Source organism: Eupeodes corollae, chromosome 2, assembly GCF_945859685.1.
Source record: "Eupeodes corollae chromosome 2, idEupCoro1.1, whole genome shotgun sequence".
Lineage (NCBI taxonomy): Eukaryota > Metazoa > Arthropoda > Insecta > Diptera > Syrphidae > Eupeodes > Eupeodes corollae.
The window spans coordinates 4280825-4306724 of record NC_079148.1 but is presented as its reverse complement, the minus strand read 5'-3'; the positions used below and the strand labels follow the sequence as shown (position 1 = coordinate 4306724).

General features: G+C 36.3%; 2 protein-coding genes and 1 long non-coding RNA gene across 4 annotated transcripts in view; 2 read left to right on the top strand and 1 right to left on the bottom strand.

The window, feature by feature from the left end:
• LOC129944165 (leucine-rich repeat flightless-interacting protein 2) overlaps positions 1 to 13696 on the bottom strand; it is an 83629-nt gene extending 69933 nt beyond the window's left edge. Inside the window, exon 1 of one of the 2 annotated variants that reach the window (XM_056053395.1) lies at positions 12697 to 13696. The gene's annotated coding sequence lies outside the window, so the exon portion shown is untranslated. The remainder of the gene's footprint in view (positions 1 to 12696) is intronic. The other variant, XM_056053396.1, reaches the window with a different exon arrangement.
• A 979-nt stretch (positions 13697 to 14675) lies between these two features.
• LOC129947357 (dolichyl-diphosphooligosaccharide--protein glycosyltransferase 48 kDa subunit) lies at positions 14676 to 16406 on the top strand. The gene is made up of 3 exons (XM_056057882.1): positions 14676 to 14899; positions 15014 to 16029; positions 16095 to 16406. Exons 1-3 carry the CDS (start codon positions 14758 to 14760, stop codon positions 16272 to 16274), a joined length of 1338 nt encoding a protein of 445 aa, XP_055913857.1. The 5' UTR covers positions 14676 to 14757; the 3' UTR covers positions 16275 to 16406.
• A 9194-nt stretch (positions 16407 to 25600) lies between these two features.
• Positions 25601 to 25894, top strand: LOC129947962 (uncharacterized). The gene is made up of 3 exons (XR_008781796.1): positions 25601 to 25630; positions 25682 to 25736; positions 25807 to 25894. It is a non-coding gene; the product is annotated as an uncharacterized LOC129947962 (long non-coding RNA).
• The last annotated feature ends 6 nt before the right edge of the window (positions 25895 to 25900 follow it).

Sequence of the window (25900 nt, the reverse complement as noted above, 5' to 3'; positions counted from 1 at the left end):
TATATTGTAACGTGATACCAAACAGGTATATTTTTTGAAAAAAAAAATCAATATAACGGTTCTTTTTATAAATCAATACAACTGAAAAAAAAATTTGTCACCTCCAAAATTTTACGACTGAAATAATGTTTTTGATATCTGATAAAATTTTGAGAAAAATCTAATCGACAGTTTTTTTTTATAAAAAATAAAAATAAAAAAAAACCATTACTCAAAGTTCGTAAAAATTGAATATCTTTTCAAAAACTTGAAATTTAGGCTTCAAGCTTATTTTATCTTATAAGAAATATTGTTTTCAACATTTTGAAAAATGTTGAGAAAAATCGAATTGACAGTTGTTTTACAAAAAATAAAAACCTAAAAAAAAATGTATAAAAGTTGGAAAAAATTGATTTTCGACTCAAATATTTTTTCAAAACTTTGAGATATTGGCTTTAATTTACTTTTATCTTTCAAAAAATCAGTTAAAGTGTGAAAAAATTCGAAAAACCGAAAAAAAATTGACAAAAGTTGGTAAAAAATGATTTTCGACTCAAATATCTTTTTAAAACTTTGAGATAATAGGTTCTAACTAATTTTTTCTTACAAGAAATATTGTTTTCAACATTTGGTAAAATTTTTTAAAAATTCGAATTGACAGTTTTTTTACAAAAAATAAAACTCTAAAAAAAACAATACTAAAACTTGGTAAAAATTTACTTTCGGCTCAAATAGCTTTTTTTTTCAAAAATTAAACATATTGGCTTCAAACTTATTTTATTTCACAGAAAATATTGTTTTCAATATTCGATAATTTTTATATAAAAATCCAACAGTCCGTTTTTTCATAAAAAATAAAATCTACAAAAAATAGTGCTCATATTTGGTAAAAATTGATACGAGTACATATAGACAAACCTTTAAGCAAGACAAATCGACAGACGGGATGGGAAGTTATCAGTGTGGGTCGCATCCCAGCCTCTTTTTTCATTTAGTTTGAGTCAGAGTAGTCTTTAAGTTCTATTGGCTTCATAACAAACTAAATATGCTTTAAAATTTAAAATTTTATAAATAAAATGCCGAAAATAAAGGATTTTTCCACTGAAACTCGATCGGGATTTCGGCTTTGGAGTTAGTAAAAATTTATAAAATTTCAAGGAAAACTGGTTATAATTTAGTTAAACCGGTGATGACTCAAAGAGAATGCAGAAAAGTGATAGGCACAATCATACAAAATCCCACAATAAGTCGCGTTAAGGTTGCAGCAGCATCGAATCAGCTTATTGAAAAAAGCCTCTCAATTGCCTTGGAGTACATCCAAAAGCCACCACAGTTTTGGTATAAAGTTTTGTGGACAGATGAGGCTGCATTTCAATTCCAGGGCTCGTTAAGTATACACTTTATTAATTTACAACGTGAAAAGAAGAAAGATCCAGTTCAGCCGCTAAACATATTCGGAGGTGGCACGGTAATGTTTTGGGGATATTGATCTTACTACGGTACCAATAGATTAGATCTTAGATTTGGTACCAATTGAGGGCACTCTTAAGCAGTCTAGGTATACAACAATCTTAAATGACCATGCCTTTGTATCCGGCAATAGGCTTTTTCTAACTATCGACTGTATTTTACAACACGACAATGCTCCATGTCATAAAGGATGGTTGCCTACAAGACTTTTAAGTGCAGTAATTCAAGTTGTTCTTCCCTGACCTGCGCAGAGCCCCAACCTAAACATCATAGAAAATGTTTGGGCTTTCGTCAAAAGTCAGAATACAATTGATGAGGACCGAAAACGCAATGACACAATTGCTGAAATATCCCAAAATTGTTCCAAATTAACAGTTGAATTTGCGGGCAATTTGGTTGGATCAATTCCAGCCAGATTGCAGGCATTTATTGATGCCAAAGGAAATGTAACCAGTTAATAATTTCATATGTAAAAATAATAAGTTAAGCTAAACTTCAAAATTTAAGAATTATCATTAGTCTGGAGCAAAATAATTATTTTAAAGTTTTGTGTAAATACTTTTGATGCCATAAAAATGTGTGTAAATACTTTTGACTACCGCTAATCACAGTTCATTTGCTTTGCTTTTTGTCCAATGTACCGTTATCCTTACCAAATAGACTTCGGTCTTTAAGGCATGCACAATGCTTTAAAGAACATAGCATTTTGTTGGACTGCAACAGCAACAACAACAACAAGAAAAAGCTTTTTCAATTGAATGTGCACAAAAAAGCTTGTTGTGTAAATACTTTTGACTACCTCTGTATATGTATACAATATATATATATTTTTGAGTGGGGAAATGAGCCTGGCTACTGGCGGCCACACTTGTGAATTCTTGAGCAATATTGCCTATCTTAGACATTAAGGTTGAAGAACCCCTTCCAGTTGATGTGTTCATCAGGAGATCTTAGGTGGTTTGGATATAGAAATATGGAAACAATCGATAGCTCCGGAAACTCCGGGAAGCTTTTATCTTTTTTTTCTGCATCTATTTTCTGTATGAAAATCGTGCCTTTTTAAAAAATATTAATTAATTTCACCGTCATTCTTTGAAGGCTAACCGAATTTTACAAAATTATAAATTTTATGTAAGACAGTACAAAATTTTTGCGATTTACAAATCTCTTCGAAGTCTAACGGAATTTCATTCGCCTCATTGGGAAAATGTATACAATCCATTCCGTCTTCTAGGATACCACTCATCCAAGGGTATATGTGAGAGGGCATCAACGTGATCCATAAGTCTACCTGGTCTTAATTTAATCTCATAGTCGTACATTGATAAAATAACCGACCATCTTTTTAGTCTACCAATTGCTACTGAAGAATTTGACTTTTTTGGGTTGAAAATTTCTTTTAAAGGTTCATAATCGCTGAATAACTGAAACTGATACCGGATTCCAAAAATTATAGCTAATGCCTCGCGGTGTAACTGCGAATAATTCCAGTCACTGTCACTTAATGTGCAGCTTGCAAAAAAGTCGCGTTTTCGATTCCATCTACAAAATGAACAAGAATTGCTGAGCAACCGTATGGACTTGCGTCCGCATACATTCCCAAAGGTTTTTTATGGATCGTAGAGAGCAAGAACTTTATTTTTTAACAAATATATTTTAGACTCATCAACAACTTTTTGGCAATCTTTCGACCATTTAAATTCAACGCCTTTTTTTAAAAGTCTGTAAAGCACGGATAACTTTCGATAATCTCGGTATGAAATGAGAATAATAATTCCAAAGACCGAGGTAAGCTTGTAGCTGTTGAAGATTTTTTGAAGCTAGAGCACCTTTCTTGGATTGGGTTTCATTTCGTTAAATGATAAAACATGACCTAAGTATTAAACTTCGGTTACTAGAAATTTGCATTTTTGGATGTTAATCTTAACTTGATGTTTACTTAATCTTCTAAAAATAGAAATGCACAAACTAATGCATTTGGAAGCCGACTCAACACCAATTATCAAATCATCCCAAAAAACAAACAACATTTTGCATTCCAAATAAAATCATTCCCACGGTTGATTGGAAAATTGCATTAGCACAACTAACTCCAAAAGGTAAGCGAGTATATCTAAACATTCCTAAGTGTGTATTAATTGTCAGAAGCTCACAAGATTTAAGCATAACTAACAATTGGTGATACGCTCCTGAAAAATCGATTTTTATGAAATATTTACAATTTGACAGACTTAAGAATATGTCATCAAAACGAGGAAGTGGATGATATTGCAATGAGATGAATTTATTTATCGTTATTTTGCAATCTACTACAACTATTGGATTTGCCCATGAACTATGTTCAACTTGCTCCAATATACCATCGGCCATACATTTTCGGAGTTCTATTTCTACCGGCTCGCGCAAGGCATAAGGAAGACTACATATATGGTTTACAAAAAATTGCCATCGCCCCGTCTTTTAAAACTATTTGGGCTACGTGCCCTTTGATCAATTTTTTTCGTTAAAATCCTAAAACCTTTTATACATTAAACTAAAATCCAGGTTCGCTAAAGTATCTCAAAAAAAGAAGTTAGTGAACCTCCTCTACTCTCTATTGATTCCCCTTAAAAGTAATCAGCAATCCAATTATGACAGTTTTCTATAAAACTGTAGACTGTTGCGTATGAACTCGTCATATTCGCATTTCAACTGAAGAGACATCTTAAAACAAGAACTAGTAAAAGCTTTTTAGTCAAGTTCAAGCTTTAGTTTTTTTATTTAGAATGTCCATTTTAACAAAATATTGAATTTTAGGAAATCTTAACCACAGAATACAAAGTGACATGAACCATAAACCCGAAGGTTTCTTACCCTTTGCAGAGAATTTATTGAGTTTTAAGACTGATTTAGTATCCCCATGAGAATCCAACGAGCCTACTCTAATGTAAAATTAATTTTTAAGGAAAAACGTTAAGGGATAGGATATAACCTAAATTACAACAATTTATAAAAATAGCAAAGTTTGGGCGCACGTAAAGTATTCTCTCTTTGGTCAATACACACTTTCTTTTAATTGAAACAGGTTGTTAATACCTAAAACAAATTTGCATCTGCATTCATTTTTTCAATTTAAATTCCTGACCTGATAACAAAAGATGAAAAAAAAAATACTAAGCACCTCTTATTTATCTTCAAAGACTAAAAGAAGCCATTAGAAATCTTCTTCCTTACAAATACAATCACTTACGACTCAGACTCATGAATTAAGTTTTCATTTCTTATACAAAAATTAAGTTACTTAAGTTTGTCGCCAGTCACCTTGTTATGGGTTTCCTGGCCGTCATCGAGTCGCTTAAATCTTCAGACATCAATCAATAATTTTTACCCACAAACGGGAAAAAAATAGGTACACTCGTACGCTGCTGCCAAGAAGACGAATTACTTGTCGTTTAATCAAATACATGCTCGTCGCTCAATAAAAGAAAACAAATTTTCCGTCAATGATGAGAAGTAGTGCATCATTGACATTGCAAATAATTGCAACTCTCAACGTTTAGAAGATTTTTCGAATTGCATTGAATTTAGTGTGTTTTGTTTTGTTGGTTGTACATACTTCCTTCCCATTATCGTGCTGCCTTTCCAATGTCATTTGATAGTCAAGGAATAGCGCAAAAACACGACTCTGTCAACCATAGAGACTTATTTTTTCTCTTTGGGACCAAAGATTATTTTGCAATAAAGTATTTATAGATTCTCCTCCGAGTTGTACGTACACTCGTGTTTCTCTGTTAAATCAAAAAGTAAAGAAAACACTGACGATGATAATGATGCGTTCGCCTTGCCTTGCGAATGAAGACATTATTCCATTATGCCCTGATGGTGATTTTATAGACAAACAAGACAACGATTTCTCCGGCAGCGGCGACGGCCGGTGGTGCGGCGGGGCATAGACATAAGAAATAAGGCCAACGAATGTGCGCAATTTAAAAATAAATATAATTAAATATCAACACAAAATTAATAAAATCTCGAAATAAAAAATTAAAAAACGATCATTAGCTGACCACAAAACACTATAAAAATGACACGAATCCAAATGAAATCCTTTATATACACTGCCTGGCCATATTATTAGACGCACTGCAGAATTTTTATAACTATTAGGATATACGCAATATTTTTAAATATTATAGAAAACAAAATTCTATAAAACTGTTGTTTTATTTTTATAAAAAGTAGGAAATAGTTTATATTCTACATACACAATAATTTAAATGCATTACAATATTCGAAAACCTCATTAAAATAGCTGAAAATTGAGATTTTGCATAAAATCTTAAATGCGTTTAACAATATGGCCAGCGACTGTATGTGAAAAACACGTCCAGGATTTAAAGAATATTTTTGTAATAATAAAATATAGTATAAGTATCTTTTAGCTAAAAAAAAAGTTAGTCAGTGGACATAACAACATACAAAAATAACATATAAAGCATGAAATAACAAATGAATACATATTTATTTAATTAAAGATTTAAATAAGAGTGCGAAGGATAAAAGATTATTTTTTTTTTAATTTTCGAAAAGGTAGACTACAAATCTGTTCCAAAATCGTTTTTTTTTAGTTTTGTAATCTTCTACGCACTAACCATCTCCAGAAGATCTGCTTAGCTTAAAACAGGATAAGTCATATTCTGCATGAACTGTATTGCAGTTCGTAAACAAATTTGTTCAGATTTCAAAAAACTCCGTAGACATATATTTAAACTATCTACAATACCAAACTTTGAGATAGTACTTCTATGGAAATAATTTTTTGCCGTATAACTTTTCACATCTTGAGATTGTGACGAACAGCTCTACGAATCTAGAAGTAATTTTAATATACTCCTGTTGGATTAGTCCCCAGAGTAAGGCCTTATTTATCAGTCGGGCCTTTTTATAATATCCCACAAATGTCTATTTACATGAGAACTTTTAGCTGACCGCTCCATAATTTAAACAAAATTTGATTCCAACCAGGATTTGATGAATCAAAAACAAAAATTCTTTAGATTAATGAAATATTTTAAATTGATGTTCAAAGAATTTTTTTTTGTAGTTTTCAGTTATTTTTTGTATTGATCTATAAAATATGAAACCAAAAGATCTACCATCACCGAACATACTTAACTGCGTAATTGATACATTTAGTATATAATTATTTTAGTTAAGGGCATCTGGCGTATGCTCCTGGATCAAATTTAAAATACACGGGCTGTTTTTTGTCACTTTCTTATGGTTTGCTTCTACATGGAATTCAATTTGGTTTGGGTTCTTATTGATTTATTTGTTTTCAACACCAATTAGAGATTATAGTAACTCTTACAGACTAGCGAAATACAAAATGTGTCTTAACATACATTTTAATTAATTAACCAGAAAGAACAAGCTGAGCATATTTTTAAATGTATCCCTACTCAAATGAAAATTAAAATTAATATAATCAGATATTTGGTTAATTTCTCTGACACAGCGAAATATTGGCTCGTTAACACTATGAAGTGCCTCATGGAATAAATAACGATTTCTAAGCACTCGAGTTGGAACATGCAAATTTATAAGAGACAATAAAAACGGACAGTCAATATAATAGTATAAAATATCTTTAATAAACATTATGGAAAATATTTTGCGGCGGTTTTCTAAGGTATTCAGACCTGGCAAGAAGTTGACAAAAAAATCAAATGGGGTGGCGGAACAGTCCGTTGTGAACCAGGGCCTAGTGACTTACAACTTTCAACCATTCCTGTGTGCGAGTACTGTTGTCAGGAATGGAAGGGACCTACAATTTAAGGCCGAATCTTAACGGCTAGTTTGAGAAAGCACTTTTTCATGACAAGAATTACTCTTGAAGGATTTGTCAATTCCTCGCAAGAGGCAGTACCCGCGAAAATTATTATTTTTTTTTTTTAAATTAAGGTGGCACAGGCAGGGATTGAACCCTAGACCTTGCATGACAGTCCAACGCACTAACCATCATGCCACGGGTACTACAAGAAGTTGACGTCGAGTATTATAAGGTGGCATAGCATTTGCTTTGATTTTTTTCAATTCTAACAGAATGAGTTTTGTAAAACGGATTCCATACCACACAGCAGTACTCTAGAACTGATCTAACATAAGCAAAGTAAAGCGTTTTTAAAGTATGGCGATCACTTAGACCTTTACGAGTTGCGGAAAAAAAATCCAGGCATAGATTTGGCCTTATTAACTATGAATTCTAAATGATTAGCGAAGTGGAGACTCTATTTAAAAGAAAATCAAGTAAATCATTTATGAATATAAGAAACAAAAGCGGTTTAAGATGGCTACCTTGAGGAGCACCCGAGGATACATCTATTGGACTTGAGACGATCGGATCAATACGGACATATTGAACGCAACCAATCTAGCAAGTAAGAATGTACACCTAGTTTTTCCAGTTTATGAATTAATTAATAATTTTATGGTGAACTCTATCAAATGCTTTGGCAAAATCCGTGTATATGACATCGACTTGATATCCTTTTTTAGATTATTTAGAACAAAGTTAGAGAAAATTGTAAATTTTATAGAAGTTGATCTCCCGGAAACAAATCCATATTGAAATGGTGATATAGTCTCTTTTAATAAAACCGAAAGCTCATCCCAAACAATTTTTTTTAAAAATTTTGGTATTACGGATAACTTGCAAATCGGGCGATAGTTGGATATGTCATGTTTTGGAGCACTTTTATGAATAGGAGTTATAAAAGATGTTTTTCATTCGGAAAGAATATTATCGAACAAGCATTATCTTTGTTTAAGTTCTGTTCAGTTAGTCACAAAGTTACGTGAAGCAAATTATTGACTAATAGTTAATGATAATTGTTTTGCCGATTATCGTTTCGAAAATTACGGAATGACTCTGCTGTATATTTCATATACACTCCTATACCATAACTTAAATGTCAAAATTAACTCAAAGACAAATAATGCTTGTTCGATAACTTAAAAATGTTATAAAACTTGGTTTTTGTCTATGGGAAGTTCTGAAAATTTGCAACAAAATCATTGTTACCAAACATATCAACATTGTTATTGTTTTCATTTGTTGTCGCCGACAATAAAACTATAATTGAAAAATATAAGCTACTTATGTCTGATACTATTGTAAATTAATAAATCTAATTAGGTATAATTTTATAAATACTTTGTCCACAAGGAACGTAAATTGGCTTCATTTTTTTATTCCGTTTCAAATGCAATGTTCAAGAGCAAGTCTAAAATCTTTGCCTGTCAAACAATGGTATCCTCTGCCAATGGGAAATTTGTATTGTGACAGATATAGATCAAGAAAAAATTGATTTATTTTACCTATAAAAACCTCATTAATATTGAAGGTATATTATAATAAGTGCGTTTTTTCGGTATTCCATATATAGTACAGTGAGAAATCGCCAACTCTGCCAGTGAGTGTTATGACTCCGCCTGTACTTGAGCGAGTTAATGATTCTATGGGGCAAATCTTTTTTCGCACTCGCACTGTAGCGAGAGTCCTAAAAGATCTTAACATACACAAATCTGCTGGTCCGGATGGTATCCTCGCTATTTTTCTGAAGAGGTGTTCTTCATCGCTGGCAAAACCACTGCGTAAGCTTTTTCATCTGTCCTACTCCTCAGGTCTCGTTCTGAGCGGATGGAAAACCGCATTTGTCCAGCCTATTCCCAAAAAAGGCGAATCTTTCTCACCGTCTAATTATCTACCGATTGCACTTACGTCCCTTCTTTCCAAGGTCATGGAAACGCTGATTAATTATCAGCTTAAGAAATATCTTGAGGAACAGAAGCTTCTTAATGACCGGCAATACGGCTTTCGTAGCAATAGGTCCACTGGTGATCTCATGGTTCATCTCACCAAACAGTGGAACAAATCTTTACATAGTTTTGGAGAAAGTAAGATTATTGCACTAGATATTTCAAAAGCATTTGATAGGGTTTGGCATCAGGCTCTCTTATCGAAAATGCGTGCTTTCGGTTTGCATGAATCCCTCCTTCATTGGATTAGTAATTACCTTTCGAATCGTTCAATACAAGTTGTATTGGATGGATTCAAGTCTGAAAACCACAAAATAAATGCTGATGTGCCCCAGGGCTCTGTTCTATCTCCAACAATCTTTCTCATTTTTATTAATGATCTCCTGTCTGCAACATCTAATCCAATACATTGTTTTGCTGAAGATAGTACTCTTAGCTTTTCATATTCGTTTTCAGATTCACACCCCTCTTCTTCGGATGTGGAACTGCAACGACAAAATATGATAAGCTCATTAAATTCCGACCTAAACAGCATTGTACAATGAGGAATAAGAAACCGCGTGGAATTTAATGCTTCGAAAACGCAATGCTGTCTTGAATCGTTAAAGCGAAATATACCCCCACTGCCATTATCCATAAATGGCACTTGCATCGAGGAAACTGAACATCTCGATATTCTTGGTATTTGTATCACCAACCACCTTTTGTGGACCGATCACATACGCGATGTCGCCAAAAATGCCGCAAGATGTTTGGGTTTTCTAAGGTGATGCAAGAAGTTTTTCTCCCCCTCTAATCTGGCTGTTATTTACAAGACTTATATACGTCCAAAGCTTGAGTATAACTCCCATTTTTGGGCTGGTGCTCCTGCAACTTACTTAAGCCTCTTGGATAGTATTGAACGTAGAGCATTTAGATTGATAGGTGATATTACCATCATAAGATCATTTACGTCACTTGAACATCGTCGAAATGTTTCTTGTCTCACGCTTTTTTACCGTTATTTTAATGGTTTATGCTCTAGAGAAATAGCCAGCTGCATTCCTCCCCTTAAACAGTTCAACCGTAATACTCGCGCTTCTAGGAATGCTCATCAATATACCCTCGAGCCCATCTTCGGTCGTACTGTCAAGTACAGAGATTCGTTCTTTAGCCGTACTATGCGAATGTGGAATGCCTTGCCACACTCTGTCTTTCCCAGCTATTGCAATATTCAGGAATTCAAAACCAATGTGCACCGACATCTCCTTTCAACCCCTCTCTCCCTTTCCTAGTGCTCACACTGTGTCTACATAATAAGGGTAATATATCCCCTTGAGTGTGCGCTTATTATAAAAAAAAAAAAAACAACTGAAAGAAGATCTGTCAGAATAATAATTTAAAAAAAAAACACCCAAATATAAGAAAGTTTTGTAAAAATCAAAAGTTAAAATTAACTAAGCAAAAAAACTAACTAAAACTAATAAAATGAACAATATTCAAGAAAAGGAGAAATGGTAAGAAAACATGAGATTCTATTAAAAAAGTTAATTTAATAATTGCTTCAAGGACGGGGTTTGTTCGTAGACTACTACATTAGCATGCGGTGTTGAAGCGAGCTTGAAGATCGCCTCAATTCTTTATATACCTGAATAGAGTTCAAATGAGCTTGATTCCACTCGAATTCCGTCGGGGATCGGCGTCGAGTGAAAATTTGTGAAGAAAACCTTGTATGGAGGAGTTGGTTTACAGATAATGCATTATGGTCTGTTTATTTGCATGTTTGTGAACAAAATATATAGTTTTATTTTAATCAAATTACAAAATACAAAATGCACATGGAGTAGGTATTCTTACATATATGGTGCTGATCTAATCAGTTCTTCATTCTTTAAAACGAATCAAACTATCTTACTTGCACTTCACACATCGAAACACTATTTGCATTTTAGAAAGGCTGTCAAACTTAATCATTTTCAAATCTTCTTGTACGGTGGAAAAAGATAGCAAAACTTAATTAGCTTTGCTATTGTTTTCTCTTGCAAAATAAGCCCAGTTAGTCCATTTTCACTAATAAAACTAAAAAATAACAACAGTTATACCCAATGGAAAACACACATGATTCCAAATGCACAACTACTCAACGAACACAGCCATCAAGATACAAATGCAATATCAATGGCATCAACATTTCAGAACGAAATCTCGTATAAATGTCAAAAACCCATGCATAGTAAGATTCTACTCGAAGTTTTTGTCGAATTTTTTCATTCTATGGATTTTATTTTTGGTATTCGTCTAAAATCCTACTATACTTTGGATAGATTTTCCAACAAAACACTGGTAATAATTGTTCAAATTATTTTACAACAAGAAAGAAAGATTACTTTAGGTACTTTAGGTAGGTCTTCTATTTTTTTTCTTATTTTCTTCGTAACTGTATAAATTCTGTTCTTTTTACAGGTTTTCATTTTCACTTTGTATCAATAATAAATTACGCTGAAGTTTAACACAAGCGATACCATTTTAGCTATCGTGAAAAAGGTATCGTTTTGACGATATTACTTTGATGATTATTGTCTTATGTGGAGTGAGACTATCGTCGAAACGTTATCGTTTGACGATAATCGTTTTACGGAATGAACCCCGGTTAATCCTTGAGCTCAATTTTGGACGTACTGTCAAGAACAGAGATCCTTTTTTAAACCGCACATCAAGAATGTGTACTGCTTTACACAATTCTGTTTTTTCCTTTCATTTTGATATTCGAAACTTTAAGTCCAATATGCACCGATATCTCCTCTTTAACCATTGCCTATTTTCCTAAAGCTCGCACTTAACATTTTTAAACTTTAAACATGTTAAGGGTATTAATATCACATTAAGTGTCTGTTAATTAGAAAAACAAACAAGAATGGACTTAGGGAATTTTAATAGAAGGGCGACGTTATGCTCACGTGGAACTTTTGGGGATTTTTTGTTTCTTTTGGTATAAAGATGTCCTCCGTATTATTTATTAATTTTCGTGATTATGCGAATTATTCCGAAAGTATAAAAAATTGAAAGTTTACTTTCTCATATCTGGAACGAATTTATCTCAAAATAGAATTCGTGTTTCCTTGTGTTTAAATTTAACCACCAACCACCGAGCATTTCCGAGAAGATTTTTGTTCAAAAACCTATTAAAACGATTTTTTTTTAAGTAGCTGCCACTTTTTGACGACACTGAATTTCCAGAGAAAGAAAACAATGAGGTGGATGGAATGAATCGAATATGTTATTCAATGCAAAGAGAAGAAAAAAAAAAAACAGGTATTCTCCGCAGAGTTTTTTAATAGAAAGTTGTAGGCGGAAGGAAGAAAAGGTGGTGGATTCAATTGGATTCTCACAGAAGAAGAGAAGATGCATCATTAAACTTAAATAAAGCAATTTTTTAGTTTGTCAAGGCACATTTCTAGAATAACTTACCGATTTTGCAAAATGTGGAAACCAACAATTGGATGGCCTTATGAGGAGTGCGACAATGACAACGACGTTCGAGTACGAATACGGCTACTACGAGTAAAACAACGTCGTCGTTGACTACAAACGTAGATGATGATGATTATGATGACTTTGATGTTGAATGTTGAATGTTTTTTTCTCAAAAAAGGAGATCCCAGATCTACAGCTGTTGGATTGCTGGTTGGCCTAGATGGTTGCAATTGGAGACAGCAGGGCCAAGGGGGTTCGATTCAATAGTGAAGTGACACACGAACGAACCGACAACGATAGCGACAAATAGAGCAAGGCAAACCGAAACTTAAGCGCATAGGTGTGACCAGATCCAGAGCCCCTAGCCCGACAATGCACGGCACGGTACGTCAGAAAGAAGTGAAAAGAAAAAAACTGCAAAGGCGGCACCTTTTTCTTTCTGTTCCCCAAAAAAATGGGCACAAATTCACTTTTTTATATAACTAACTGCCGACACGAAAAGATGAAAATACCATTTATCCTGGAGGCCAGTCAATAACCCCCTTCAATGTCCCCACATTTGTTGACCTGCACTTCCAATCACAATCACAATTTAGCCCCGACGAGTATAATCTCTTGATCAATTGATTTCTATACGGGGTTGATTCATCAAAGAAATGTTAAAAAAAAAAACGAATCCTTTTATGAACAAAAATCCAAAAAGAAAAATCCAATGAGACGGAAAATGAAAACTTTTTTTTTGACACCCCAGCCTTTGCGGAGGAAGATGTTCGACCGAACCGAAGATAGATTTTTGGTGAATTGAGACGTAAATTAGGCGATTTTAGAGATTTAAATTGTTCAAATTGAAAGCTTAGATGTTTGAGTTGGCATTTCGAAGTTAATTGGATATTTTCACATTTAATAATATGAAAGAATTTTATGTTTTTCTGCGGTTTTTAAAACTGTCACGAATATTTTTATGGCAGAAAACAGTCGCCATCATGAATTTCTGCGAAGTCTGTGGGCGATGCCAACCTTAGGATATTAAAATCCAATTTGATGGGCTTACACAAAAGAGTTTCAATTGGAATTTGTTTCTTTTTTTAACTGACAAATATTATACCCGTTAAAGATTGAAATTTAGATATATGAATCTTTTTTCAATTTAAAGTTCGGGCTACACAAATGTACCAACTAGTTTTTTAACATTTTGAACTATGGTAATGGTTACACGGTTTGATGGGGATTCTAGTAATCTGAATCAATTATATTTCCAATAACTGAAAACAAATGAATCCAATTATTTTAAAACAAATTTTGCGTCTGTAAAATTCACAAACACACAATTTAGCTACACGCTATTTACAATACAGCTGGTTCAAGTGATTTACAATGAGTTTCGAATAATGTTTAATTATTTAAATTGACTTTTATCTGACAATCGAATGTTGAACTATTGTTACCTGATTAAACTTAAATATAATATTTAAACCACATTATTTGGATAGCAATAGAAGAGATAAAAATTAGTAGATCTTAAAAAATGTATATAATAGGAAGCGTCATAATGCAGGTATGAAATGAATATGTTTGTTTTCGTGGTATTAATCTTTTACATCACATAATTACATTAATGCAGATTCAAAATAATGTCAAACTGATAAAAAAAGTTAGCTCAGATCTTATTAAATATGTTCTTGGTAGGAAAAGACCAATTAAACTGAGTTAATCGCTAATCAAAATGACAGCACAGTGCTTAAATGTGTTTTTCATAATTATATCAGGGCACTCCAAACACAATATTCTCAAAGCTTTGCTCTGATCGCTCAGAGATTACCTCAGACCCAACAATAAAAAAAAAAAACAGAAATACTCAAATAAACTAACCACATCTCAAAATAAATTTCCCTTTTACTAAAAAAAAGAAAGTGGAATCGTGGTGCTAAGTAGTCAGTTGTATATTTTTGTTATTTTCAGTTGGCTCCACTGCATGTCAACCACCCATTCTTTTCGTTTATCGCATTTTTTCGCTGTCGCTCCACCCGAACAAAATCACAAAATTTAGTTGGGAAAATGTTTAAAAAACTCACGATATTCCTCATCTTGCTAACAACTGGAGCATTTGCTGTACTCGAAAATGAAGCAGAAACCCTTGTGCTCTTAGATAACCTCGCCATTCGAGAAACCCACTCGATTTTCTTTAAAACTTTGCAGGGTAAGTTAAAGACTCGCGGTGTCTGGCTCTGGCCAACATACCGGCAAAAGAGACACGTCACTTTAGGTTGATTATATTGATTATTAATTTTGATTTTATTTTTCTACTTTAAAGAACGTGGTTTTAAGCTGACTTTCAAGTTAGCCGATGATGCAGGTCTGGTTGTTTCCAAATATGGTGAATATCTTTACAAGAATTTGATAATCTTTGCGCCATCTGTGGAAGAGTTCGGTGGAGATCTGAGCGTTGAGAAACTAACTCAGTTCGTCGACGATGGAGGTAACGTTTTGGTTGCAGGCTCTGACAGCTCTGGTGATGCTTTGAGAGAGTTCGCTTCCGAGTGCGGATTTGAAGTTGACGAGGAAGGCGCTTCGGTGATCGATCATCTGAACTACGATATCTCGGACTCTGGAGATCACACAACTATCCTTGCCGACAGCAAGAACTTGATCAACTCGCCAGTGATTGTGGGCAGCAAGGATGTCAATCCTCTGCTCTATAAGGGTACTGGTCTTTTGGCCGATAAAGAGAATCCTCTGGTGCTGCAGCTCCTGACTGCCGAGAGCTCGGCTTACAGCTATGTTCCCGAGAACCCAATCAAAGAGTATCCCCATGCCGTTGGCAAAGGAACTCTCCTCATCGCCGCTCTACAAGCTCGAAACAACGCCCGTGTCGTCTTTTCTGGATCTCTGTTCTTCTTCTCCGATGAAGCCTTCACTTCAGGTGTCCAAAATGCCCAATCAACTAAGATGTTCAAGAATTCTGGAAACCAGCAAGTAGCCACAGCCATAAGCAAGTGGGTGTTCGGGGAAACTGGTCGTCTGCGCGTTGCCTCCGTCTCTCATCACAAGGAAGGTGAAACAAAGCCACCACATGCATACACCATCACCGATCCCGTCGTCTACACTATCGCCATTGAGCAGTTGGCCGAAGGCTCCTGGAAACCGTTCCCAGCCAACGACGTTCAATTGGAATTCGTGCGCATCGATCCGTTTGTCCGCACCACTCTGAAAGTCAAAAAGAGCGGAGTCTATGAGGCTAAATTCAAGATTCCCGATGTCTATGGTGTCTATCAATTTAAGGTTGACTATGATCGTGTCGGCTACACTCATTTGTACAGTACAACTCAAGTAAGAACTTATTTAAGGTCCCTTTAGTTTATGAAATTCTAACTCCGTCTATTTTTCTGCTTTAGGTGTCAGTGAGACCTCTCGAACACACTCAGTATGAACGATTCATTCCCAGTGCGTTCCCATACTATACTGGAGCCTTCTCCATGATGTTGGGAGTGTTTATCTTTTCATTTGTTTTCCTTCACTTTAAGGAAGATACTGTAGTAACTAAGGGCAAAGGAGACGATAAGAAGAGTCAATAGATTCAACTACAACAAAAAATATTGTTTGTATTAATTTAGAATTTTTTGATAAAAGTAAATTCAATAAAAGATAATTTTGTGAATTATTAAATAAAAAAAATTAAAACAAATCATTTTAATTTTTAAATAAGAGCAGTTTAGCTCAAGGAAGAGTCATGCGCAATCAAAGGTTTATGAATTTCTTTACAATGATTAAACACAGTGCGGACAGTTAGGTAAGGAATAGGATTAGAGAGAAGATTGATTTGGAATGTCTGCAAAATGCAATGAGTATGAAATATTGAACCTGGTAAAGCATTCCAGAAAGAATCTCTACACTTAACTACAAGTTCAAAAATTAAAACGAGTGTAAACTGGTGTGTATTCATAGAAGTAAGAGTATTACGGTTTAATTGTTTGAAGATCAGAACGCATCTGGTTATTTGGATACAGCACTATTGATGGTACCCGTGGCATGATGGTTAGTGCGTTGGACTCAGTCGTTCTTTGACTTTCAAAGAGAAAACAAGTTATAAGTGGATAGTAGAAAATTTTTAAATAAAAGTGCATTTGTAAGGTTTTCGATTTAAGAAGGCAGTAAGCCACAATTTGAAATAACTAATCGGTAGTCTAGTGGAGCTGGCGTCCGAACACAACGCCAAGGGTCGTGGGTTCGAATCCCGTGCGGAGCGCACCAAAAATATAGAAGCTTTTTTTCACAATCGTGAAATCGTCGATTTTATAGATTGGGAAAAAAAGCAAATGGAGAAGGAGAGGAAAGCAGGGGTATCGAAAGATACCTCTGCCAATACATCAGGTGATGTAAGTGTTGTGCAAGCAGCGGTACAAAACATCACCGAAACACAATCAGACCATACATCGGACCACTGGGCAATAGTGAAGAGAAAGAGGCAATCTCCCAATTTGGTGAAGCGGACCAATCCTGCTAAGCGGAACGCCAATAAAATAAAAATGCAGGCAAAAACGAAAGGTGTGACGTCAGATCACGAAACCTCAGAAAGTGACGACGCTGGGAGCGTAGACTACATCTCAGAGGGTGGAGAAGGGCAGTATAGGTCTCCGAAATATAGGAACAAGATCCTATCGGAGCCAGAACCGCCAACAAATAAATCGTTGGAGGGGGAGGTGGACCAAATCCTCCAAGAAGAAAATTCACTGATGGCGGCCCTGCAAACTAAACAGGCAGCCATCAGTAAGTTCGAAGACAGCTTGAGGAAACTAAAGGAGGAAATGGAGCCACTCCTCAGCCAACTTAAGCTGAAGCAGGAAGCGCGCCGACAACAAGAGGCAGCGCAACGGCAACTGCAACAAAAACAACAGCAGCAAAAACAAAAGCAGCAAAAACAACCACAGCAGCAAAAACAATCACAACCCAAGCCCGCTAATAAAAACACAGGAGCGGAGCAAAAGAAAAAACCGCCATCAGCAGTGACAGGCCCGGATGTTGAGGGCCCATCGACATCGAGCAAAGCAATGCAGCAGCAACAACAGCAGCAGCAACAACAGCAGCAGCAACAACAGCAGCAGAAACAGCAGCAGCAACAACAGCAGCAGCAGAAACAGCAGCAGCAGAAACAGCAGCAGCAACAACAGAAACAGCAGCAACACCAGAAACAACCACAGCCCAAGAAGGAGAAGGTGCCACCTATTAGGACCTACCGGGTTGACATACAGGACATAAAACAGGTATGTAAGTCGGCCACTAAGGGCAAATTTCTTATAAAAATTTTGAATGAAAAAGAAAAGAGCTATTCGGTCCAGTGCTTCTCACTGGCCGAATACAAGCTAGTAAAAGAGTTGCTTAAAGAGGCCACAGCTGAGTTTTTCAGCTACACACCCAAAAGTGAAAAGTTTAAGACGGTCCTTCTGAAGGGCATAAGTTCCTGCACGGAACCGGAGGAGCTCTTAGCTGAGCTCCGCCAAAAAGCCAGTGACGATCTCGATTTTATCGGGGTCAAGCCTTTCACTACGGTGAAGTCCAGGCGAGGGGGTTATAGGCTTCCAATGTTCCTCGTAACATTATCGCCCCAAAGCAGTTTTAGTAGTGTCGAGAGAATCGAATCTCTCGACAATCAAGCTGTACGCTGGGAGACATTAAAAAGGCACGACGACATTCTACAATGTACGAAGTGCCAGAGGTTTGGCCATGCCAATGCTAACTGCAATATGCAGTTGCGTTGTGTGAGGTGCGGAGAAACCCACAAAGAAGGAGAGTGCAAGCTGGGGAATGAGCGGGTTGAGGATTTGACCCTGCTCAAGTGTGTCCTTTGCGGAAACCAAGGGCACCCGGCTAGTTATAGGGGTTGCCCTAAGGTCCAAGAAATTAAACAAAAACAGGCCAGTCAAAAAGCCGAAAGAAGTCGAACAGTTCGACAGGCTCCAACACAAAAATTCGTGAATCCCAAATTCTCTTACGCCCAAATGGTGTCAGGGAGTGGAAACACGAGACAGGCTCCACCAACGGTTGCCCCAAAGGCCCCTGTGCCTAAGGCACCAGAGGTGCAGCCTGACATTGTAGCCTTGTTGTTGAGCATTCAAGGTCAACTAACAGGACTGCAAAGTCAGATAAAGGAGCAAGGCAAAAGGGTAGATCATCTCTACTCTTTGTTGCCTGGCCTGGCGCAATTTAGACCATAATGGGCGCGCTGCCGGAGACGCGCCTAAAAGTCCTAGCTGTGAATGTAAATTCACTGATTAGGATTGAACGAAGAGCCAATATGTTCCAATTGTTGAAAGACTACAGTCCCGATGTGTTTATGGCTAGCGAAACTAAGCTAAACCACAAACACAAATTGACTCATAAAAATTACAATATCGTAAGAAGAGACCGGCCCGACTCCACTCAAGGGGGCGGTGTCGCTCTCTTTATACGAAAAGGCATTAATTATAAAGTCATATACAACAATGAATTGCGAAAGCTCAAGACGCTAGAAGTTTGCGTTGTATGCATCTCTCTCTCTCAAGGAAAGCGGATGTATATGATTGCGGCTTATGCGGCTGGAGCTCCGCAGGTCACTTACTTTGCATCAGAACTTGAGATTGTTTTTAGGGAACTTAAACTGAGCTTGGAAGAAAACTATTTCATCTTGGCCGGTGATTTGAACGCAAAACATGAAGATTGGGGAAATCAACATAGTAATCCCAGAGGTAATCATCTTTTTAATTTGATGAATCTTTACAGCGTTGAATATGGCGTCGACCTGCTGGCTACTGAAAGGCCATCGTATCCAAGAAGCGGCTCCTTTCTGGACCTTTTGCTGTACGACACCAGACTGACAGTTACAGACAAAGTGGGTAATCACCCGCGAAACTGCTTACAGACAGTCGAGTACGACAGTGATCACTGCGGACTGGCTGCTGTAATGCAGATTCCGAACGAACGCGTGGAGTTGGAGGAATACGTTGCAACGCACTCTTACAATTACAGTAAGATGCGTTGGCTTCGTTTCACCAACGCCTTAGCGAGAGAACTTCGTTCGAGTGACATAGCCCCACCAAACAACAGAAACCTGACAAATACAGAAATTGACCAACATTTACAACAGATGGACGAAACAATAAAACGAACAATGGAAAGGACAATTCCAAAGTACAAAGAACGGGACCAAATGGACGCTTACAGAAACGCGACAATTGACGCACTACGTAGGCACAAGAGTGGGTTACTGACAAGACTCAAAAACTTGTACAGACGACTTACAGACCCACGCGACTTGGAGGTTAGGACACTGAAATCGTCAATAAAAAATGTCAATCTGTTGATTAAGGAGAACTACAGGTTATCAATTAACAAGTACTGGGACCGCAAGATCCGGTCAGTTAATTCGAGTGACCCTGGTATGTTCCCCAAAATCAATAAGATATTCAGAAAAAAAAACGACAATGACCTTCCGTGTCTTAAACTCCAAAGAACCGAAGAGAACAGAGACGTACTCAGGACAGCGCAAATAGATCCAGAGGAAGCCATCTTTGACGATGACTTTTACATAATTGAAGATCCGAAGGAAAAAGTGGAGGCGGTGGGAGCTGCTTTCCAGCAAGTGTACAAGGTGAATGTTAGCATTCGCCCCAACCACGACCTGGAAAACAGAGCCCTACTTAATCACTTTTACCTCCGTAATGATATCACACATTGGCGATCTGAGAACCGCGGTTTCATGCGGTTCAATGACGATTCCTTGGCAAATGCCATAATCGCCGAGCAAACGGGACCAAGTCCCTTGTTAGTGACGAAGGTTGAGCTTCAGCTCATCTTTAATTCAATAAAAAACAAAAAGTCAGCAGGTGTCGATGGTATATCCAACGTTGTACTTAGACATTTACCGATGGAAGCAATTGACATTTACACCACGCTCTTCAATAATGCACTGAATAATGCATATTATCCAGTGCATTGGAAGACCGCTGTGGTTCATCCTCTCCCGAAAAAAGGAAAGGACAACTCCAACCCGTCAAATCTTCGGTCGATAAGTCTTCTTCCGAGTATCAGCAAAGTTTTCGAAAAGATCATTAATAGGGCTCTGACTAAGTGGGCTGCGGACAACAAAATAATTCCGGATAAACAGTTCGGGTTCAAGGCGGGTCATGACACAATTCATGCTGCGTCTAAACTCGTTTCTGATATCCAATGGAATAAATCAAAACAACAATGCACAGGTGCTGTTCTTGTTGATTTGGAAAAGGCCTTTGACACCGTATGGTTAGAGGGCCTTTACCTAAAACTGAGCAGGCTTGGCATAAGCAAGCCATTGTTGTATATACTTTATGATATGCTTAACGGTAGAAAGTTTGTTGTCAAAAGTGGCAATGTAACTTCTACCACAACATTCTCAATTAAAAATGGTCTTCAACAGGGAGCGGTGAATTCGCCGATTCTCTTCAGCATTTACACCAGCGATCTGATAGGTAGTCTTACAAAGGCAATTGCGTACGCCGACGATCTAATTGCGTACAGAACGGCCCAAAAGGTTGAGGTTATTAGAATTCTCTTGCAGCGTGATTTCGACAAGATTCAGCGATATTGCGACGACTGGAAACTGAAAATAAATGTCCAGAAGTCAGAGACAATTCTGTTCCGGACTCCGTTGGCTAGGGCCACGAGGGATACGTGTAAGAATTGGCGCAAGATGGTCATCGTTGATCTTCACGGGCAGCCATTGGCGAGCAAAAGTGTAGTGAAGTACCTTGGTATCTGGTTAGATCAGTATTTATATTTCGACAGACATATAAATGCTGCTCTGACCAGGGCCAGAGGAGCCTTCGCTCTGACGAAACGACTGTTTTTTAGCAGTCGGCTTGACCCCAGAGTGAAGGTAATTTGCTACATGGCCCTCATACGGCCAATGATCGTTTATGGTTGTCCTGTGTGGTTCAACGTTGCCCCTTCTCAGATGGAGAAGTTTCGGGTGTTCGAGCGGCAGTGTTTACGACGCTGTACAGGCTTATATCGAACAGCCGAATCTTCTTATGTGCATTACTATTCCAACGAGGTCCTATACAACGGGGCTCGAATCAACAGAATTGACAATTTCGTGATAAAACTCGTTCGAGGTCACATTGCAAGAGCTATGTCTTCGACCAACAATTTAATTTTCGGGGCGTTCTATCCGAACGACGAGTATTTTGAGAGTGCACGCTTGAGCGGCTTCATTCCACCAGAGGCATTCCTCTTTTTAGACAAATGCGGTCTGATACAGGATAGATTGGCAGTTCCGTTAATCTACCACGTCAGACGAAGAACCGTGGACAGGCGACTCCTGTACAATCGGGACGTCATGGCACAAGGCGGAGCAGAGCTCCTTCGGTTCAGTAGGGCTGTGTCCGAACGGGACCGAACTGATAGGGTGAAGCAGGAGAACCAGTTTTGGTGGCTTCAATCGGCACTTGATATTGGGTAGTCGGGATGGGGTTTTAAGCCTTGGCCGGCGTACATACTTGTTTTATAGTTTTAGGGCTTAGTTTTAAGTAGAATAGGCATGGTGGCACAAAAAGAAATAGAAAAAAAAAAAAAAAAAAAAAAAAAACAATAAAAAAAAATACAAAAAATACAAAAAAAAAAAAACAAAAAAAAAAAAAAAACATTAAAATAAAAAAAAGAAAACATGGAATAAAAAAAAAAAAAATAAAAATAAAAAAAGACAACAAAATATGAAAAAAAAATGTTTGATAGTTAGATTTGCTGCTGTGGTTGTTCTAGTTTTAAGTAGTTTATAGGTAGAATAGGTAGTTTTAGTTAGTTTTAAGTTTTATTTAAGGACCTAACGTTAAGTAGTTTGTAAGTAAAAATAAATAAAAAAAAAGGATATTGATATTAGTTTTTTGTTCAAATTTTCTAATAAATACAAAAATAAATGAAATAAAATTTAAATGAAGTAAAATAGATCTTAAGGCCGAAAGGCATTAGTAATTAGTGTTATAGTTTAGCTTAGAGTGTCCGTATGGGACCATTAAGTTAGTTGTAAGTTATGGATAATTAGGCTAGTTTTATGAATTTTTGTCTAGCTTTAAGATAGGTTTAAGAATGAATTAATAAAAATGAATTTAAAAAAAAAAAAAAAGTGCGTTGGACTGTCATGCAAGGGGCTTGGGTTCAATCCCTGCCTGTGCCACCTTAATTTAAAAAAATTAATTTTCGCGGGTACTGCCTCTTGCGAGGAATTGACAATTTCTTCAAGAGTAATTCTTGTCATGAAAAAGTGCTTTCTCAAATTAGCCGTTCGGATTCGGCCTTAAATTGTAGGTCCCTTCCATTCCTGACAACAGTACACGCACACAGGAATGGTTGAGAGTTGTAAGTCACTAGGCCCTGGTTCACAACGGACTGTTGCGCCACCCCATTTGATTTTTTTGATTTTTTTGACTATTGATGAAAACAAAGACATGAACATGAACAAAGGACAACAGTCAGCTCTCTTTTAATTTCTAACCAAGAGACGCAAGTTGGTTATTGGTGGTTTAAATATAAGAGCTGTTGTCTGGTTTCGACGAATACAGGCTGTTAAGAAACTTCTTGTATGGGCGAAGAAAACCTATACAATTTGCAGCGTTGATTTGTGAAGCACTACCTAGAACTGAAAACTGTTAAGTCTCCTCGATGGAAGTACCATCCACGGATAGTGGCTGCGCTTATGCAACATAACAGCTTAATAGTGTTTTTGAAGCATTAAATTGTAAACGGTCTGTGATTCCCAATTAGACAATGCTGTCAAAGTTCACAGCGGCGGTTGGTAGTCCATATCCGAAGGACAAAGATGTGAATATTAAAACGAATCAAATCAATTAGTAAATTTTAAGTCACAGCATCTTTAAATTGCATTTTTTGTTCTAAAATATTTCGCATCACGAAAGGCCACATTGTTGATGCCATAGCCTTCATTGAAACAAACAAAATCTGGAGTTCATCAAAAGTTAAGTCTCTAGATTCGTACTCGGTGTCAATATTATATTTAAGACTAAAGTTGTAATAGTTGTTTGCCATAGTTAATCAAAAGGGAATTACCCATAATCATAAATAATGAAGTGTTTGTAGGGTTTACCCAAAAATAAAATCTTAAAACAAGAGGCTTTAATAATTTGTTTGTCTTTTTGAAATTTGGATTCCAGACAAATTTTAACTACTCCTGGATATCCGGGGTGTAATAAATTCTTTTCACCTATTCAATTTTCAGTTCGAAGCATAGTGCTTTAGCTGTGCCCATGTGTAAAAGCTTCATTTTTAAACTTTACCTCAATGTTCTTCATTTTCTTCCAACTCTTCCATCACCCTGTGGAATCCATGAAGAACTGCCTTACAAAATGTTCAATGCCTAATAGCAAGATTTACTCTTTTTCTAACGAATCCAATCCTCCAGCTCAAAACTTTTAACGATCTGTGATCATAAGAAACTTGTTATCTGCTCGAGATATCAGCAAAGCGTTTCCAGGTTTCAAAGACGTACAGGATGGAATTTTTTTGGACTAGAAATGCGTAGCAATATTATGCTGAAGTTCAGTTCCACACAATAGAAGTCAAAGTCAAGTTCCACCATCAGTTGATACAGTACTGTCTATAGTCTGTCCGATAAAAATTGGCAGTACAGGGAAGATAGGGATATCTGCATCTCGTTCGCACTCTTTTCCTACGCATAAGTACCTTTCTCAAAAAAGCTCTAACAGGGTTGCCGTAATGCGCATTTTGAATTTGAAAAAGCTAAAAAAATAACTGCAGGGTTACCATTCTTCTTTTTTACATTGAAATTTCATTTTGTTCATAATTATATATGAAAATGAAATAAAAATAAAAAATAAAGTTTTACCTCATTCAGGATTTTGTCAAGCGTCGGTAATTCATTATTTGAAAAAAATTGGTGAACTATTTGTCTAATTGCACATTTATCAAAATCATCAATTTTAATTTTGCGACCAGATTGGTTTTTCTTTTTTGATGGTGAGTTGTGGCCTTTGGTGCTGTTTTCCTTCAGAAGTCTGTATACTGTTCGTTCAGATACAGAAAAAATATCAACAACCTGCTTTACAGCCTCGGTTTTGCTTTGCAGGTTCTTACAAATAGCTTTTGTCGCCTCAACTATTTCTTTTTTTTGTCGGCAATCAAGTCCTTTGAGCCTGTTGATGTTGAAGCCATTTTTAATTTGCACAACACAACAAAAACACAACAATAAAATACAAACAACACCACAAAATCATAAAGATAATATACAAACAAAACAACAAAGGCACAACACTAAAAAACAAACCACACAACAATATAACAACAACAGCACAACAAAATTATTACAATAATGCACAAAAATAACTCGCAAAATGAACAAACCTACCGCCCGGCACAAGAATCTACGCAAATAATATACCTACTTCCTCAAATAAAATGGCTTTGATTTTTATAACTGCATTTTAACTGATTTCCAGAACTTTAAAAGAAATGCAAAAGTCAAAACACAACACGATAACACTCATCGTTAAGAACTTTTAAAAAAGCTCTCAAAGCAAAAGCTCCTCAACAGAAACCCATTGAAAAAGTAAGAAAAAAATACGAAGTGAGTTAAGAAATTGAAAAAGGCAACTCTGAATGTGTGTGATTTAATGAGGGTTGAAAAGCAGCAGAGAACGATCAGTGCATGCTCAAGTGCATAGAGGAAATATATTATCTAGAGTCCCGACCGGTACCCGTCCTACCTGAAACACCCTCAAATTTTATTCGAGGTGAACTCTCTCAAATTCCCTATCGGTGAATACATGTGAGTGGTGAAAAAAAGCAAAATGGGGGATTTCCCTTATAAAGAAATGTATGGAAATTTTGTGACCTGTCAAAAATTATAATCAATTTTGCAAAACAAAACAATGGGTTTCGGATTTTAAGAGTAAGTATTTGTTAATTGTTCTGATTTTTAATATAATTTGATATTTTTCAGACCAAAAATCTTTATATGAAGAGAGGATATACAAGTTCACTTAATTAAATAAAAAGTAAGTCAAATTGAAGTGAAGGAGGTACAACAATAATCGATTTATTTTATGGTCTGTCTTTTCATTTTAGATGCTGCCAATAACATACTATAATGCAGGAAGCATTTTCCTTGAAGAAATCTGGGAGACAAAGCAACAAGGTGCTGATTTGCAGGCAAGTTTTG